Genomic DNA, 17302 nt, shown 5'->3' with positions numbered 1-17302 from the left:
AAGGTGCTGGGGTGGGGGTGGTTGGTTGCCATGCTGTTGATAGGAGGATTGGATAGGGGTTGAATTGGTTGACCATTACAATCGTTTCGGAACTTCTTGTCCGAGTGGCGCAAACGCACATTTAAAAAATAAAAAATAAAAAATCAGAAAAACCAACAACACGTTGCAGAACGCGGTTTTCACTATGGTATATTGCAAAATCAGTGCCGACGTGAAGCAAAGAGCGTCAGAACTGCTTGATTGCGCCACTCGGACAAGAATTTCCGAAACGGTTGTAATGGTCAGCCTCTCGATACGTAACTAGCGAACCACGCATGCGAATTCTGTGAGCTTAGGCGTCTCACCGCCCGGCCAACGACAACGCTGTTGGACGACCCCAGTTCGCATGAGTATGGTGTCAGATGGTATTAACGGGACCAGGTCGAAGTCAGATTCTCGCACTCTCAAGGATTTTGCAACCAGCAATTATATCATTGGCATATGTCTCCTTCTCGTCGTCGTCATACTTTCGACTTTGTCCAACTTCGTGACACAGGTCTGCACCGTATTTTAAACCGTACTGAAAGTATCGGCTGATTTTACTGCAGTACATGTTTGTTGGAGGCTATCAGAAACCTTTCTTGTATGTGCCGAGGCCTGCTTCATGGCCTCGTTCATATGATTTTCTTCCAACTGTAGGGTCACGTATACAAGCACGTCTGCGTTTACCTGCTATCTTATCCCATTTTACCTCCGACATCTACGGGATAGATATAAAGATATCAGGTGCTACCACCTTCTCCACCTCGAAAATTGTTCACTGGTGCTCATCAGCCCTAACTACGCGTCCGCAGTTATCAACCACTAGCACAGGACATACCCAGTGAACCCAATCCCAGTGTACCCTTCTAAATGCACTATACATCGGCGCATATTCATTTGTACACCAGGACTTTCAGCGCTCTTATAATGAAACCTCACGGCTCACCCCTCAAGAGACCGCTTGGCTAGCCCTGTATTTCTCCTTCCTCTGGTTCACCGCCAACTGGAGTTTCAATGCCGCCCTGGCATATACGAGCGTAGCAAGCGCAACTGTTTTATCCAGCATGAGTGGTGGGTACGCTGTTTATTGTCGTCCACAATATGACCTAGAAAATGCGGTAGGAATATTTACACTCGTGGTGGGCCGTGTATTCCATGTGGAGGCGATAGCTATGGTCAATATCGGCGCGGTTCTGTTAAGGTATGGGGAACCGGGCTTGTGAATACCTTTACTAGAATTCACGAATTATGCTAGCTTTGGCGGGGTGGTTCTTGTCTCATTCTCAGACTCATCCCAGGATCCTGGACCATATTCGATGCCCGGCCCGTTCCATCTGCTCCTAGTCGTAGGAGATATTCTTGCTCTGCTCTCAGCTCTTCTCTATGCGATATATATGGTATTGCTGAAAGTTAAGATTCAGGAGGAGTCACGGATAGACATGCAATTGTTTTTCGGATTTGTCGGACTCTTCAATATTTTCCTGTGCTGGCCCATAGGGCTTTTACTCCACATCTCCGGGGTAGAACGTTTGGAACTTCCAAATACTCGTCAGACGTTGGTTGCCATTATCGTCAACGTGGGTACTCAGTTCGTGAAAACCCACCATACTCACATCCCCGCGACATAGATGTTCATTACACTCTCAAGCGACTACATCTACGTCATCGCTATGCTGAAGACCACACCCCTCGTAGCGACCGTCGGCCTTAGCCTGACAATTCCGTTAGCAATCACAGGGGATTTTTTCCTCGGCAAACCTGCTGCAGCCCAGGTCGTGATAGGAGCTCTCTTCGTACTTTTTGGGTTCATTGTAGTTGGCGTAGATAACGCCAAAGAGGAATCGCGCAACTACCCCATTGAGAATTTGGAGGAGACAAGGTTGCGAGCAGAAGCGCCTCCCTGACAGGATCATTCGTACGCAGTGTGGAGCCACTGTTTCAGAACTATGGGGCCCAAGTAACTGCGTAGTTTGCACTCGGAGCGCGTTGCCTTAGATACGTTGCTGGCTAGTAGTACCCTGCGGAAAAGGCAATGACTCGGAGTGGGAAACAACGTTGAATTATTGTATCCCCTAGCGGCGCAGTGCGTCACAATCGCCGACTCCATTAGAACTCGGCAGATTTTGATTAAATGGTTTACAAATTCCGTAACGACACGAGACAAGCATAATAGTAGGATGAAAGTATTACTGGCATATTTACATGTCATCCACTTCCATTGTGGATGCGCTTCCATGTCCGTGAGTTAATTTCTTCGTAGGAGACTGACCAGATGCCTCGTCCAGTACTTTCCTCTTTTCATTTCAGATATTCCAGGAGTAGGTGTACATTCACACGGGCAACACGACAAGGACTCTTCGAAACAAATCTGACCTACGTCAGTATCTTCCACAGCTGACATTTTTGTTAGAGTTCACGCATTCACGTTGGAACTAGACTACAAGCCATCATGGGTAAAGTTTTTCTACTAAACGTGTCACGGAGGATACGAGTAATGGGTGCATAGGAAGTTCGTTTGGAGTCATTATCACCGAGCGGCCATCATCAACCTGCCCCTTTCGTAGAGCCTTTCATGGGGCGTCAGGTTTTGCCAGTCAGAGCCGTCGAAGATGGATGAATCGATAGTTTCTACTGATTCCCCTGCAGCCCTCAGATAGCCCACCCCTGCTTCAAGTGCCATTTGTCTCATGTTTTCATTGAATTCTGATTTGAAGAAGTCCAGAATGTTGATCGTGAGGCAACCATATGCAAGGAGTGCGTAACGCTTGAAAGGGAGAGAAGGAGGAGGGGTGCGAAGTGCGTAGTTCTGAAGCATCGTTTGGGTGAACGCGTTCGTGCGCTCCGTCAGATCGTAAGTTGAATCAGAACGTAACAGAAGCCAATGAAATGATTGGACTAGGATATACATGTTAGACATGTGCGGTAGCATGCAGACTCGTGTCGACCTACCTAGCATGCTGAGCTCGCAGCTCGCATTGGAGAGACCAAAGTGCTCCCAGTCGACTAAACATATGTTGTTGTCTGGGTCAATGAGAATGTTGCTGGTCCACAGGTCGACCATGCCAAGGCATCTATCCGTTTTGTCTGCATCTCTAAAGGCCCTTTCCACACGCCTGACAAGTGTTTCCGCATCCGAAACGCCGTGTCGATTAAGAACAGTCCTCGTGATATTCACGGAATCTGAGTAGAACTGATCTACCATCGCAGAGTTGGGTGCACGAGCCAATACATCTGCACTAGGCTCTCTGGTGGCCATGACAAATTCGGCAAGAAACTGGCCAAGATCGCTGGCAACACGTTGCACTTCTTCCACCGTGGGTGGTGGGTCTCTTGACAGCCACTTGTCAACCGTTGCCACCGCTGTGCCAAGATCTGTCATCATGAGCACGCTGGACTCAACATCATGATGAATGAATCTGGGAATCCTAAAGTTTGGATACTTGATCAACAAGGAGCTGACCGGTAAAGGTGACGGTGACATTGGATCGAGAAGCAGCAGCGCGCGCGCCTCTATGTGTTGTCGGATCACGTTCAAAGGCTGAGACGGATCGGTAGCCATGAAGGGAGGTGCATATTTGACCACGATGCTTGGGACAGACTTTGAATGGCAAAAGCGTGTAAGGTCTGCTGGCGGGGTGAATGATGCTCGGACCGTTACGTTGCAGAAGCCACCGGTAAGGAATTGAATGGTAATCTGGTTCGGAGGGAGGTATAGCAATTTCGCAAGGTATGCTGTGAAGTCAAAATCCATTACAGTCACTGAACGTTTCCCAAGGATAATACTGTGCAACCGACGATTAATCGAGCAAGGGCTCTGGGGGAGGGGTTCCGTCAAAGAGTTGAAACCGTCAGCACTCGACTGGGTCCTGTGCAATGGAAACCACGAGTGTGGTAGTCGAGAACTCCACGGTTCGATTTCGCGTTGACGCGCCAACACACCAGAGTCTCTTTTTGGCATTGTTTATCTTTTGATCACCACCCATGTTCTAATACATAGATCCTCTCCCATAAGCACTGGCATACGCTCTTTCCCCTAGCTAACTGGTTGAACACGTAGAGCGGACACTGCTCAACTTTGAGCGGGCCTAACAGTCTGTCTTGATTCTATATCCTCCTCGATGTTCATAACAGGCCGTCACTGTTTTACTTCCTAGTCCCTTGTTTTTTGATAACTCTGCCCTTCTAGGCATCCTTCACTACATCGGCTTCTGTTGCTCCTCGTCTTCCCCCCCATTTGGGTGTACTATGATAGCCAGCCAGTTATGCGCAGATTCTGCGCGCTACTGGCACACCTTGTTGTCAGATTTCGACTCGGTTCCTCTCACCGAATGTGTTCGTGCACCTTCGGCCTCCGCTTCTATTTGCATCACCAAATCAAGCTCAGACTTAGAGCATCCTGCTCTGGAACGAATGAACCACGATGACATTCGATTGACGCTGCTTTATGCTTGGGCTGTCGTTCTGTCACAACATGCCGGCACTGAGGATGTTCTCATTGCTGAAGGCATGTCATCTGACGTTTTTGAGTTTTGCCGCTGAAGAATAATATGTATCTAGTGTTGCCCAGGATCGCGTTCGTCCCTCGACGGGTTCAGTTTGCCTCGACTTCCCCTGCTCGAGAACAGTTGTCCATGCAACTAGCTCAAGATACCATTCATGCTTCGGTAGCTTGGGAAGTCTTCCGGAGCGTGATAGAGATAGACAAGGTAATCCACTCTGTTGCAGAGATCCTCGAGGAGCCTGGGTTTTCCCTATCTTCCTTACCTCAGCGATCGCATTTCCGCTCATACGACACGCCGCTGGATCTAACACTCTCGTATACCCCATCGCGGTCGTTCACCTTTACTTTGAGATTCGATCTCAGTGCCTTCGACGCGCAAGATGTACAGTATATGCTCGACCACCTCGTTCTTGCGTTTGAGCAACTCCTCGTTAACCCCTCATTGTCTGGTGCGGAGGTCAATATGATGACTGCGAATGAGCGTGCGTTCGTGCAGGAACTCCCTTCTGTCGTCAAGATCAACTGTTTAGCTGAACCGGAGAACCCCGCACGTTACTCTTACGTTTACGATCTGCTGGCACGTCGCACCCTTACTCATCCAGACAACGTCGCCGTTGAATGCGATGGAAGAGTGGTATATACCTATGCTGGACTCGACGCCGCTTCCAATCAATGCGCGCGATACTTGAAAGACGTTTTATCTGTTCGTCCCGGTGACATTGTACTTCTTTTCCTGACGCAGTCTCCAACGGCAATCGTTCTCCTCTATGCGATTCTAAAGGTTGGCGCAGCATATCTCGCTGTCGACATTGACATGCCTGCCATTCCCTTCCACCAAACGATCGATATGACTAACTGCTCGTTATTCCTGACGGTTACATCACTAGAGGAGAAGTTGCGTACGATGAGCCGGGGACGGACTACTGTTTCGATAGACACCATGATAGAGAAATGGTGCCACTTAGACAGCACTTGGCAGCCTGACCTCTTCCCCATTGGAAATCCGAAAAACACTCTGGCGTACCTAAGTTTTACAAGTGGATCGACTGGTCCCCCGAAAAAATGCATGACGTCGCACTCGAATTTGGTGCACTGGATCGTCGAAGCTGCACCCGCTTTTGGTCGTACGATAGAGACACGTCAGCTCATGGTAGGATGATCTTCGTCTCTGTCGTTGTGCGCAATCGGTGATACACTATACAGGTGTATGAATTGTACTGGGATGGTTCCATCGAAGAAATCTTCCTCACGCATTACGTAGGCGGAGCGGTTTGTATAGCTATGATCCCTGAAATCATTTTCCACATACATGAAGCCCTCGTTGCAACGAAGGCCAACTCGATTACCCTTACGCCGACACAGGGTATGCAGTTGCACCCCGCTGATTACCCGTTCTTGAAATCGGTTGTTTTCACCGGTGAAACCTTGACGCAGTTCGTACGAGAGAGTGCGTCTCATCTTCTGTGGCTTCTCCCTCTTACAAACGGGTTACGCAGAATGGCTTGGTGATGGACGAACGCTACTCAACGCTTTCGGTCCCAGCGAGTCCATCTGCGCTTTCACGGTGGAAACTCCTGTCCGCTCGTCAGCATCAATCGACACCCCCGTGGGGTTCAGTATTGGAGGGCAGACACGACTTTACGTTTTAGGTTCTGACATGAAGTTTGTGCCGGTTGGCTGCGTAGGGGAGATATTCGTGTCCGGTCCAACTGTAGGCTTGGGTTACCTTGGAGACCCAGAGGCCACCGCGCGATCGTTCTTGATGGACCCATTCAGGAGAGAGTTTAGGATGTACCGAACTGGTGACTTCGGCCGGTGAGTTTTAACGCGTCCTGCTCATTCTGATCTTCGAATGCCGGTTCCCCCAGTGTTAATCACGAGGGAAGACTTTACCTCACCGGTCGTCGAGACAGCCAAGTCCAACTACATGCTTACAGAATCGAGCTGGGTGTGTTAATTCATCATTTCGATTTGCAATTTGAGATCTTACCCATCGCAGGAGAAATCGAGGCTGCTCTCCACGCGGCCGAAAGCAGGTGGTCGATAGCAGTAGAGGTTGTCACGTACAATGAAGAGCCACGCATCGCTTCATTCCTTGCGCCGCACTTCGTCAGTGGTCCACATAGTTTGAAGCTTCAGATTGCAGACGATGTCAAAGCTGAGATCCTCCGCTTGATGTCTTTCATTCAGCCGAGATTACTGAAGTTCTGTTACCCTGAACTCTGGATCCCGGTGGATGCGCTGCCATGTACCTTCACTGGAAAGTTGAACCGTAAATATTTGCGGGGTTTTTTTCATGGGTTGTCACCGTCTACGCAGAACGAGCTCGCCATGCTTTCCACTGCACCAAAACATGATGCGTGTTCCGCAGCTCAAGTAGCTTGTAGACTCGGCACAGGGATATCGGAGGGTCTTATGTAAACCTGCTATGGTACTTACCGCGGTTCCTTCTAACCATCTTTTGGACTTGCCGCCACCTTCTCCCGTAGAACGGTTTGCAAGTTAATATTACTTCTGTCGTGTGACCAATGTACATAACTGACTATTGAAGTTGCTATGGAAGTCAAGGGGAGTGGGTTCGGCGAATTCCGAATACTGACGCATCTCGGGACCCCTCCCCAACTGGTGTTCGGGGGTCGTACTCCCTGCTAACATTGAGAAATTGCACCTGTGGTCTGAAACCCTGTACAACACTTGTACTTTGTACCAATCTTAAATTACTGCTACTAAATCTTGTAGGTGTGTATAATATCTACAGTTCTAGATACTTAAATGAACTGATGTTGCTGAAAATGGCTTGTGATCATCAACTGTAGCTTCCATAAGTGAACTTGTAGCTACTTTCCTAAATTGATGAATATATGCATAGTTGCAACACATTGTGCTTGACATGCTGAGCCCCTATTGCCATTCTCTTCTGGATGGAGTGCTGTAGAAATGCATAGGGTGTGAGGATCCTTTCCAAAACTGGAAGGCAGAATTGCATGGCTGAGCACTTTAAGCAAGTGTGAGAATGGAGTTGATATCTTTGGAAGTGGTGGAGATATGATGAAAACCAGAATGCCATACATGGGTGCTAAAAACTTTTGATGTGTGCTTAACTTGCTTTCTCTTTTCTCTTTACCACTGATGACTTGTTGTTGTGTGAAGGATGACTGCTCATGTCCAGCAGTCTTTCTATGCATGAGGGCTATAGTCTTCATCTGCATTGATGGCATGGCACACAACTCATCATGAGCTATGCAGAGTCAGCTGTAACCATGTCCACAACACCTTTGGTGTGTGATACCATACTTGTGATGGACCTGATAAGCTGCCATTTGATGTTGATTTGATATCTGGCATACTTTATGTGCAATCACCAAACTGCTTGCATTGTGCCAGTGAAGATGGCTCCTGCTGCTTCTCCTGCATTCAACTCCTTCTGAAAGTAATGACTGTCACACAGAATGCTCAGCAGTCCAAGTTGCACATGTGGCATGGGTTGCTCACCCCAGTTCAGCTCCTAGAATTGTCAGACTGTCATGATGAAATGCTCAATACTTTAACACTTCAGGTACATCTACCTTGAATCATATCCTCATTTCACAAATAAATGTGTCTGACAGACTCTTAATGATGGGCACAAAATCAAGCACATGTTGGTGAGCCTGGAGGACCACACATCACTTGTCATGGCTCTCTTGCAGGCTGACATCCCATGGCTCCATCAGATGCTCTCTTCAGCTCTTGAAGATGGTGCTAGTATATGCAGTATCCTTTGCAAAATTGAGGATGCACTTGAGCATGGCTACAGGCCATGCAATCATTCTGATGAGGCCTACAATTTAGCACTTCTGATTTATCATCTTGGAGGTGGCAATCTGTTGTATGCCCTCAGTCACCAGCTTGCACTGCCATCCCCACAGACACTCTGAGACAAGATGTCATTCATCAAAGTCATGCCTACTGTTGGCCACATTTTGAAGGACAGCATCAAAGCTAACATCTCCAACTCAATCCTTCAACTTCACAGTCATGTCTCCACAGATCACCCTTTATGTGGAGTTAGCTTTGTGATTGACAAAACTGTACTCAGAGAAACTGCAGTATACATGCTCACATCTAACAGTGTTGGTGGCCTGTGCTGGACCATTCCCATCAAGTTGACCTCATGCTAAACACTTATGAATCCATGCTGTAGGTTAGGTAATGAACAAAGTCTAGGAGTGCAGGGGACTCCTAGGGGTAGATAGAAATGGGTCTAGTTTGACCCAGAGGGATTCTGCTTGGAACAGTGAAAAGATGATGAAGGATGGGATTGAGTTGAGCAAAAGGAATGGAGTGGGGAAACAAGTGAGTAATGGTTTCTGGAGGTTGTCTGGGAGTGCCTCAACAAGGGCTTGTCATAGTCTTTTGTTCACAGTCTTTGATTTCACTGTCTTGCAGTCTGCTTCTTCCTTTTTTTTCTAATGTGCAAAAATGCTTACTAAGCTACTGAAAATGCGCCACACAGGTAGACTATGTATCACTAATGTGCATCAAAGCAAAAATACAGTAGAAAAGATAAAACAATTAAATCTCCTTAGTAGGGAGTACCTATTCCCTACAGTGCTCAGCCTTGCTAATGCTCTGAAGGAGGGAACCATCCATTTGGGCAAAGAGGTGACTGTTGCTGGTGTGCATCTTTTCAATGAAGATGGATTTTATTCACTGCTTGCTGCTCCAACCTGTAAGACTGAGGAATCAGCTGACATGGAGTTCATTTTCAACATTGTAATGGCTTCCTGGCAGGAGTCGGGTGTGGTGGAGAATGTTGGGCCTATCTGGTCATTCACAACTGATGGCAACACTACAAGCCACAAGACTGGCCACAAAACATTTCTCAAGACACAACTCTCAGAATTTTCACCATTGTATGGGACCCTCATGAACTTGCCTGGTTTAAATCTCATGACTGACAATGATGAAGTAACACTTGACTTTGACTACAAACATACATTCAAATGTCAGGTGTGCTGCATATGCTCTTGCAGCCTATATCACTGACTACCCTGAACAGGTGTTACTGTCCTGCCCCATACAAGGATGGTGTCCTCTGTAAGTTTAGATTCAATGAATGTGCATGCAGCTCAAGCATGAATGGATTTAGATGCACAAATATGTCCAATAACCTTGATGGGCATGGTTGTATTCTGCAATCACAGGAGCATGCTGAATACTGTGTTCATCAATTTATGCTTGCTGAACTATGGGACCAATATGGTATAGTGGGTAATCTAATGGTATGTAACTTAGCTGTGCCAACCTCATCACTTGCACACATCTGAATACTTGTATGACAGCCATTTATGAACAATTTTCCTCATGCAGATGTCTACAAAATGTTGACACCAGATCTCCTTCACCAAATCATAAAAGGTGTTTTCAAGGATCACCTTGTAACCTGGGTTGGCAAGTACCTCAAGATTACATATGGTGAAGCAAAAGCCAACTAAATCCTTGATGACATTGACTGGAGGTGAGTAGGGGAGAACATGCACTGACACATCAAACTCAAGCCATTGTTTGAAACAGGATTGCTGCTGTTCCTGTCTACCCAAATTTATGATGCTTTCCAGAAGGATGCTGATTCAAGCAATGGACAGGGGATGATTCAAAGGCATTGATGAAGGTCTATATTCTGGCAATTGAAGGTCATGTACCTCCAGGAGTTGTGCACACACTTAGTGCATTTCTAGACTTCTGCTACTATGTATGAAGGAACTCACTCAATGAAAGGGCACTGGAAAGTCTTCAAGATGCACCCAAGTGCTTTCACAACTACTGCTGCATCTTCCAGGAGACAGGTGTTCATCAGCATGGACTGAAAGGCTTTTCATTACCTCACCAACACTCCATGAACCATTATCAACATCTTATCCAGGAATTTGGTGCACCAAATGGCCTATGTTCATCTATTATGGAATCTAAACATATCAAGGTGGTCAAGAAACCTTGGAGGCACTCAAACTGCTTTAAAGCATTGGGTCAAATGCTAGTCACAAACCAGTGTATGGACAAGCTTGCTGCTATGCAAGTTGATTTTGAAAACTGCCACATGCTTGAGGGCTCTGTCATCTCAGCATCTGACCCCATGTAGTCCATTTAGTCACAACATATAGGTAGCCTGTGTGCCAAAATGCCAACACTTATATAGACCCTGTGATGGGCCCATCTAAATAGATTAGCCATGACACATGGACAGGCCTGAGGGCCTATAGTGAGAGCAACATATGTACAGGCCCATAAATGCAATTCCACAACATATGGGAGGGCCTGTGGAGGGTAAGGATGCTGCAACATATAGACAGGCCCATGACCAAGTAAGTATGCTAAGCTACTGTAAGACATGGATGGGCCCACCTATTGTATCATGAAGAAGGTCACAACATATGGATGGGCCCACCCATCATATGCTTTATAGGGTCACAACATAAAGAGGGGGCCATCTATGATAGATTACAGAGTTGGCAACATATGGATGGGCCCAGGAGTAATATCATTTATGGTGTCGCAACATCTAGACAGGCCCATCCATAGCAAGATGTACACCTGTCACAACATAAGGATGGGCCTGTCAGTAATATCATTGACAGCATCACAACACATAGACAGGCCCATCTAGTAAGATGCATTCCTGCCACAACATAAAGATGGGCCTGTCAGTAATATCATTTACAGTGTCATGACACATATACGGGCCTGTCAGTAATATCAATCACATGGTTACAACACATGGACAGGCCCATCAATAGCAACATGTATGCCTGTTGCAACATAAAGATGGGCCTGTCAGTAATATCATTTACAGTGTCACAACACATAGATGGGCCTGTCAGTAATATCAATCACATGGTCACAACACATGGATGGGCCTGTCAATAGCAACATGTATGCCTGTTGCAACATAAAGACAGGCCCATCTAGTAAGATATGCTGTCCCAACATAAGGACGGGCCTGTTGGTAATATAAATTACATGGTCACAACACATGGATGGGCCTGTCCATAGTAAGATGTACCTGTCACAACATAAAGACAGGCCCTTCAATATATATCATTTACAGGGTCACAACACATGGATGGGCCTGTCTAGTAAGATGCACCCATGTCACAACATAAAGACAGGCCAGTCAGTATCATCAATTACATTGTCACAACAGGTGGATGGGCCTGTCTAGTAAGATGCACCCATGTCACAACATAAAGATGGGCCTGTCAGTAATATCATTTACAGTGTCACAACACATAGATGGGCCTGTCTAGTAAGATATGCCCCTGTTGCAACATGAGATGGGCCCATCAGTAATATCATTTATAGCATCACAACATATGGAAGGGCCCATCTAGTAAGATACACCCCTGTTGCAACATGAGATGGGCCTGTCAGTAATATCAATTACATGGTCACAACACATGGATGGGCCTGTCAATAGCAACATGTATGCCTGTCGCAACATAAAGACGGTGTCACACACCAAAGGTGTTTGGTGAGGTGGACATGGATGTAGCTGATGAGTGGAGGTGAAGACCATAGCCCTCATGTGAAGAAGGACAGCCAGCAATGTCGGCAGTCATCCCTCGCACAAGAACAAGTTGTCAATGCCAAAGAAAAAGGAGGAGGCAGGTTAAGCGCCAATAAAATTCTTAAGCGCGCGTGTATGGCATTCTGATTTTCGACATATCTCCACCAATTCTGCAGACACCAAAACCATTCCCACACTCGCTTGTAGTGCTCAGCCACACGATCCTGCCTTCCAAAATTGGAAAGGATTTGCACACTCCACATGTTTCTACAGCACTCCCTCCAAAAGACACTCATTTCGCTAATTCTTCTGATATGGCTGCCTCCACATCAGTCATTTCGCTTGTCCCCTTTGCTAGGGACCATGGCTACATATATCTACCAGGAGTTCCTACCAGCTTCCGTCCTGAAGCATCCTGGTACATCCCACCCTCATCTGCCCCCTCTCAGCCCATCCAGCTTGGACAGCATGTTCTTTTTGTCAGTATGACCTCCAGGAGGACGTTCTTTGGTTGCCTCAGGTCTGTCATTCGCTTGGAAAGGTCTTATGTGGTCATTTCAGTCTCTCCAGTCCAAGAAGCATATGGATCCTTCCTCCCTGCCCCTTGCAATGTCTTCATACCAGTCTTGTCCATCATTCTTCCAACATTGCGACAGCTACAGTATAATCTACTGTTCTCCACTCTCCCTGATTGCATCCATGACGAGTATGATGCACATCTTGCCTCCTTGTTGCAAGATACAGCAGAAGATGCTCCCCCTTCATCCTCTCTTCCAACAGAGCCTTGTTCATGAAGGTTTTATTTGCTTCACTGAGAGGATGGTTTGGGGGGGAAAGTTGCAATCCCCTATGCTCCTGTCACCCCACAGACCCCCAAAGCTTGACCCCTGTTGACATCTGACTCACCCTGTCTGCTTTTGGATGTATTATATTGGCATCAGATCAGCGCTGCCTCTCTGTCATCCCACTTTGGCCTAGAAGTGATCTCTTCGAGATGTGACATGCATGGCCTCCCCCTAATGTGATTCCAGTGCACTTTCCCAGTTCCTGACATTGCTTGACTCATACTGTGACATTCTGACTGTCTTTGACTCACCTATTGCCAATACTTACCAATCTTTTGACTTTGCTTACTGATTCTTTGCTTTTTGGCTTACTTATCCTTACCAATGCTTACCAATGCTTTCCAAGACAATTACCCATTGCTTACATTCCTTACTCATCAGTTACCAATCACTTACCAGGTGTTTGCACCTTGTTTTCCATAGGCAATGCCCCTGTACTGTATATAAGTCACTGTACTTAGGTAGCAAAAAAAGAAGAAGACATCAGAGAGCCCCTCTTGCTTGCAATTTATCATCTCTCAGTAAATCATTCATCAGCTTTGATAGTTGAGACTTTATTAAGGGTCTAGCTATCATCTACTTCACTTATCATCATCTATCATCCATATACTTCGCTCTGAGCCCTCCCTGAGCTCAGTACAGCTTAGGACATTGAATTAAGTCACCATCCATCCTTCTGTAGGCTGACAGCAGTCTACCCTATTGCTTTCTATCACATTCTTGCTCCCTCTTTGTCAGGAGCACCCCCAACCCTCAGCACTCATCTTTGAGTGTTGTAGCTTGCAAAAACCCTCCCAAAGAACAGGTTCTACCATCTAGGTACCACATAGGCACACCACCACTTGCTTTCATTGTCTTTTGTGTTGGTTTTGGTTGGTTTTCACCACTGAACCTCACTTTGACTCACAATGGGCCCATCAGTAATATCATTTACAGTGTCACAACACATAGACAGGCCTGTCTAGTAAGATGCACCCCTGTCACAACATAAAGACAGGCCCATCAGTAATATCATTTATAGTGTCACAACACATGGAAGGGCCCATCTAGTAAGATACACCCCTGTCACAACATGAGACAGGCCTGTCAGTAATATCAATTACATGGTCACAACACATGGATGGGCCTGTCAATAGCAACATGTATGCCTGTCACAACATAAAGACAGGCCCATCAGTAATATCATTTACAGCATCACAGCACATAGATGGGCCCATCTAGTAAGATGTGCCCCTGTCACAACATATGGAAGGGCCCTTCAGCAGTATCATTTATGCAGTCACAACATAAGGATGGGCTCTTCAGCAGTATTATTTATATGGTCATAACATATGGATGGGCCCTTCAGTAATATCTTTTATATTGCCATAACACAAGGATGGGTCTGTCTAGTAAGATCCACCCCTGTTGCAACATAAGATGGGCCCAACACCAATAGCATGTGTAGTGTCACAATATATTGATCAGATCACAGCAAAATATTGAGGCAAGTGTCCCAACATGCTGTAATTTTCCATCAAGCTGCAAGCAGCTTGCCCACTATACAACTCCAACCTCATCCACCCCAAGCATGAATACTATGCAAGACATGTCTAAAACCCCCCACGGATGGCAAATGGAACTAACAGACTGCATTGCATCATACATGAAAGCCAGATTTCAAGAGGAGGTATTTAGTGGACCTCACGTTGTGAGTCAAAGTGAGGTTCAGTGGTGAAAACCAACCAAAACCAACACAAAAGACAATGAAAGCGAGTGGTGGTGTGCCTATGTGGTACCTAGATGGTAGAACCTGTTCTTTGGGAGGGTTTTTGCAAGCTACAACACTCAAAGATGAGTGCTGAGGGTTGGGGGTGCTCCTGACAAAGAGGGAGCAAGAATGTGATAGAAAGCAATAGGGTAGACTGCTGTCAGCCTACAGAAGGATGGATGGTGACTTAATTCAATGTCCTAAGCTGTACTGAGCTCAGGGAGGGCTCAGAGCGAAGTATATGGATGATAGATGATGATAAGTGAAGTAGATGATAGCTAGACCCTTAATAAAGTCTCAACTATCAAAGCTGATGAATGATTTACTGAGAGATGATAAATTGCAAGCAAGAGGGGCTCTCTGATGTCTTCTTCTTTTTTTGCTACCTAAGTACAGTGACTTATATACAGTACAGGGGCATTGCCTATGGAAAACAAGGTGCAAACACCTGGTAAGTGATTGGTAACTGATGAGTAAGGAATGTAAGCAATGGGTAATTGTCTTGGAAAGCATTGGTAAGCATTGGTAAGGATAAGTAAGCCAAAAAGCAAAGAATCAGTAAGCAAAGTCAAAAGATTGGTAAGTATTGGCAATAGGTGAGTCAAAGACAGTCAGAATGTCACAGTATGAGTCAAGCAATGTCAGGAACCAAGAAAGCACACTGGAATCACATCAGGGGGAGGCTGTGCATGTCACATCTTGAAGAGATCGCTTCTAGGCCAAAGTGGGATGACAGAGAGGCAGTGCTGATCTGATGCTGATATAGTACATCCAAAAGCAGACAGGGTGAGTCAGATGTCAACAGGGGTCAAGCTTTGGGGGTCTGTGGGGTGACAGGAGCATAGGGGATTGCAACTTTCCCCCCCAAACCATCCTCTCAGTGAAGCAAATAAAAACTTCATGAACGAGGCTCTGTTGGAAGAGAGGATGAAGGGGGAGCATCTTCTGCTGTATCTTGCAACAAGGAGGCAAGATGTGCATCATACTCGTCATGGATGCAATCAGGGAGAGTGGAGAACAGTAGATTATACTGTAGCTGTCGCAATGTTGGAAGAATGATGGACGAGACTGGTATGAAGACATTGCAGGGGGCAGGGAGGAAGGATCCATATGCTTCTTGGACTGGAGAGACTGAAACGACCACATAAGACCTTTCCAAGTGAATGACAGACCTGAGGTGACCAAAGAACGTCCTCCTGGAGGTCATACTGACAAAAAGAACATGCTGTCCAAGCTGGATGGGCTGAGAGGGGGCAGATGAGGGTGGGATGTACCAGGATGCTTCAGGACGGAAGCTGGTAGGAACTCCTGGTAGATATATGTAGCCATGGTCCCTAGCAAAGGGGACAAGCGAAATGACTGATGTGGAGGCAGCCATATCAGAAGAATTAGCGAAATGAGTGTCTGTTGGAGGGAGTGCTGTAGAAACGTGTGGAGTGTGCAAATCCCTTCCAATCCTGGAAGGTAGGATCACGTGGCTGAGCACTACAAGCGAGTGTGGGAATGGTTTCGGTGTCTGCAGAATTGGTGGAGATACATCGAAAACTGGAATGCCATACACGCGCGCTTAAGAATTTTATTGGCACTTAACTTGCCTCCTCCTTTTTCTTTGGCACTGACAACTTGTTCTTGTGCGAGGGATGACTGCCGACATTGCTGGCTGTCCTTCTTTGCATGAGGGCTATGGTCTTCACCTCCATTCATCAGCTACATCCATGTCCACCTCACCAAACACCTTTGGTGTGTGACAGCGTCCTTCCAGATATATTGATTCCATTTCCAGTGTTATGTGAAGCAGATTGCATATCGTCAGTAATCTCACAGGCCTATCGTTGCCCAAGTAAGTCCATCATAATGGTGTGATGGAAGTTTTCATCTTTCCACAGTCAACATTGGAAAAATCAGGGTGGAAAAACCTGCAATGCAGAAGCTGCTGAGAGATACACAGAAGTGACTGAGCCATCCATTCTGGTGACCAACTCACAGCCCAAAAAGAAGGGTAAGGGAATGCAGAATCTCATATTCTACTGACTTAATGCAATGGCAGGCTGACATATGGAACTGCCTTCATCTTCTGAGGGAACCACTGTGGGAAAGCATAAAGGCTTCCCCACAGGCATGGCAGATGGACAAGTCATATTTCCACAATAATGCTGAGTTGAAAGGCACCATCAATCTGTCACCTGCATGGTTTCAACAGGGTCATGGGGTGGGTGATCATTTCTTTCCTTGTGAATAAAGTGCTCATCTGTCTTGAAGCCCCAAAATGGCTTCCCAGAAGCCTCACAGCTGCTCATATCCAGGACAGAAAACACTTCTACAAGGGAGTGGGTTGACCAAATGTCTGACACCAATGCCCTGTTATCTGCAATCCTGCATGTCATCCATCCACAAATGTATGCAGATGGCAGGGAAGTGTTGATCCACCTTGGCAAACAGGTGGAACAGCAGGTGGATTCGGATATGAGCTCCATACTGCCAATATGGAGCTCCACATATAGCAGCATGTCTGTGATGGTGAATTGGGCAACTTGTTACCACAGGGATATCAATGGATGGGATCCATGGTATGACATGCTGGTAACTGTGGGTGACTACCTGCCCTTGGACTTTGTCATTCCAACATTGAATCTGCAGCT

General features: G+C 46.4%; 5 protein-coding genes across 5 annotated transcripts; 4 read left to right on the top strand and 1 right to left on the bottom strand.

Moving 5' to 3' along the window:
• Positions 1-385: 385 nt before the first annotated feature.
• F5J12DRAFT_970681 (uncharacterized protein) lies at positions 386-2403 on the top strand (the record flags this gene model as incomplete). The annotated part of the gene is made up of 7 exons (XM_051750082.1): positions 386-535; positions 588-622; positions 679-765; positions 834-879; positions 930-1222; positions 1277-1598; positions 1650-2403. The coding sequence occupies 7 exons, from the start codon at positions 386-388 to the stop codon at positions 1923-1925; spliced, it is 1209 nt and encodes a 402-aa protein (XP_051594731.1). The 3' UTR covers positions 1926-2403.
• F5J12DRAFT_531276 (kinase-like domain-containing protein) lies at positions 2403-3965 on the bottom strand. Its single transcript, XM_051739905.1, has 2 exons — positions 2971-3965; positions 2403-2916 (listed from the first exon to the last, which is right to left on the bottom strand). The coding sequence occupies exons 1-2, from the start codon at positions 3770-3772 to the stop codon at positions 2549-2551; spliced, it is 1170 nt and encodes a 389-aa protein (XP_051594730.1). The 5' UTR covers positions 3773-3965; the 3' UTR covers positions 2403-2548.
• A 1023-nt stretch (positions 3966-4988) lies between these two features.
• Positions 4989-6943, top strand: F5J12DRAFT_728283 (uncharacterized protein; the record flags this gene model as incomplete). Its single annotated transcript, XM_051741871.1, has 4 exons — positions 4989-5672; positions 5726-5969; positions 6019-6337; positions 6391-6943. 4 exons carry the CDS (start codon positions 4989-4991, stop codon positions 6941-6943), a joined length of 1800 nt encoding a protein of 599 aa, XP_051594729.1.
• Positions 6944-9852: 2909 nt separating this feature from the next.
• Positions 9853-10643, top strand: F5J12DRAFT_907720 (uncharacterized protein; the record flags this gene model as incomplete). Its single annotated transcript, XM_051748977.1, has 3 exons — positions 9853-9979; positions 10150-10230; positions 10303-10643. 3 exons carry the CDS (start codon positions 9853-9855, stop codon positions 10641-10643), a joined length of 549 nt encoding a protein of 182 aa, XP_051594728.1.
• A 6064-nt stretch (positions 10644-16707) lies between these two features.
• On the top strand, positions 16708-17258 carry F5J12DRAFT_698526 (uncharacterized protein; the record flags this gene model as incomplete). The annotated part of the gene is made up of 2 exons (XM_051740467.1): positions 16708-16876; positions 16942-17258. Coding segments are annotated over 2 exons (486 nt in total), but the record flags the coding sequence as incomplete, so codon positions are not given.
• Between the last annotated feature and the right edge of the window lie 44 nt (positions 17259-17302).

This window comes from Pisolithus orientalis, assembly GCF_024613125.1.
Source record: "Pisolithus orientalis strain OTSU chromosome Unknown F5J12scaffold_78, whole genome shotgun sequence".
Lineage (NCBI taxonomy): Eukaryota > Fungi > Basidiomycota > Agaricomycetes > Boletales > Pisolithaceae > Pisolithus > Pisolithus orientalis.
The sequence above is the reverse complement of the archived record's forward strand: the minus strand, read 5'-3'. Positions and strand labels throughout refer to the sequence as shown.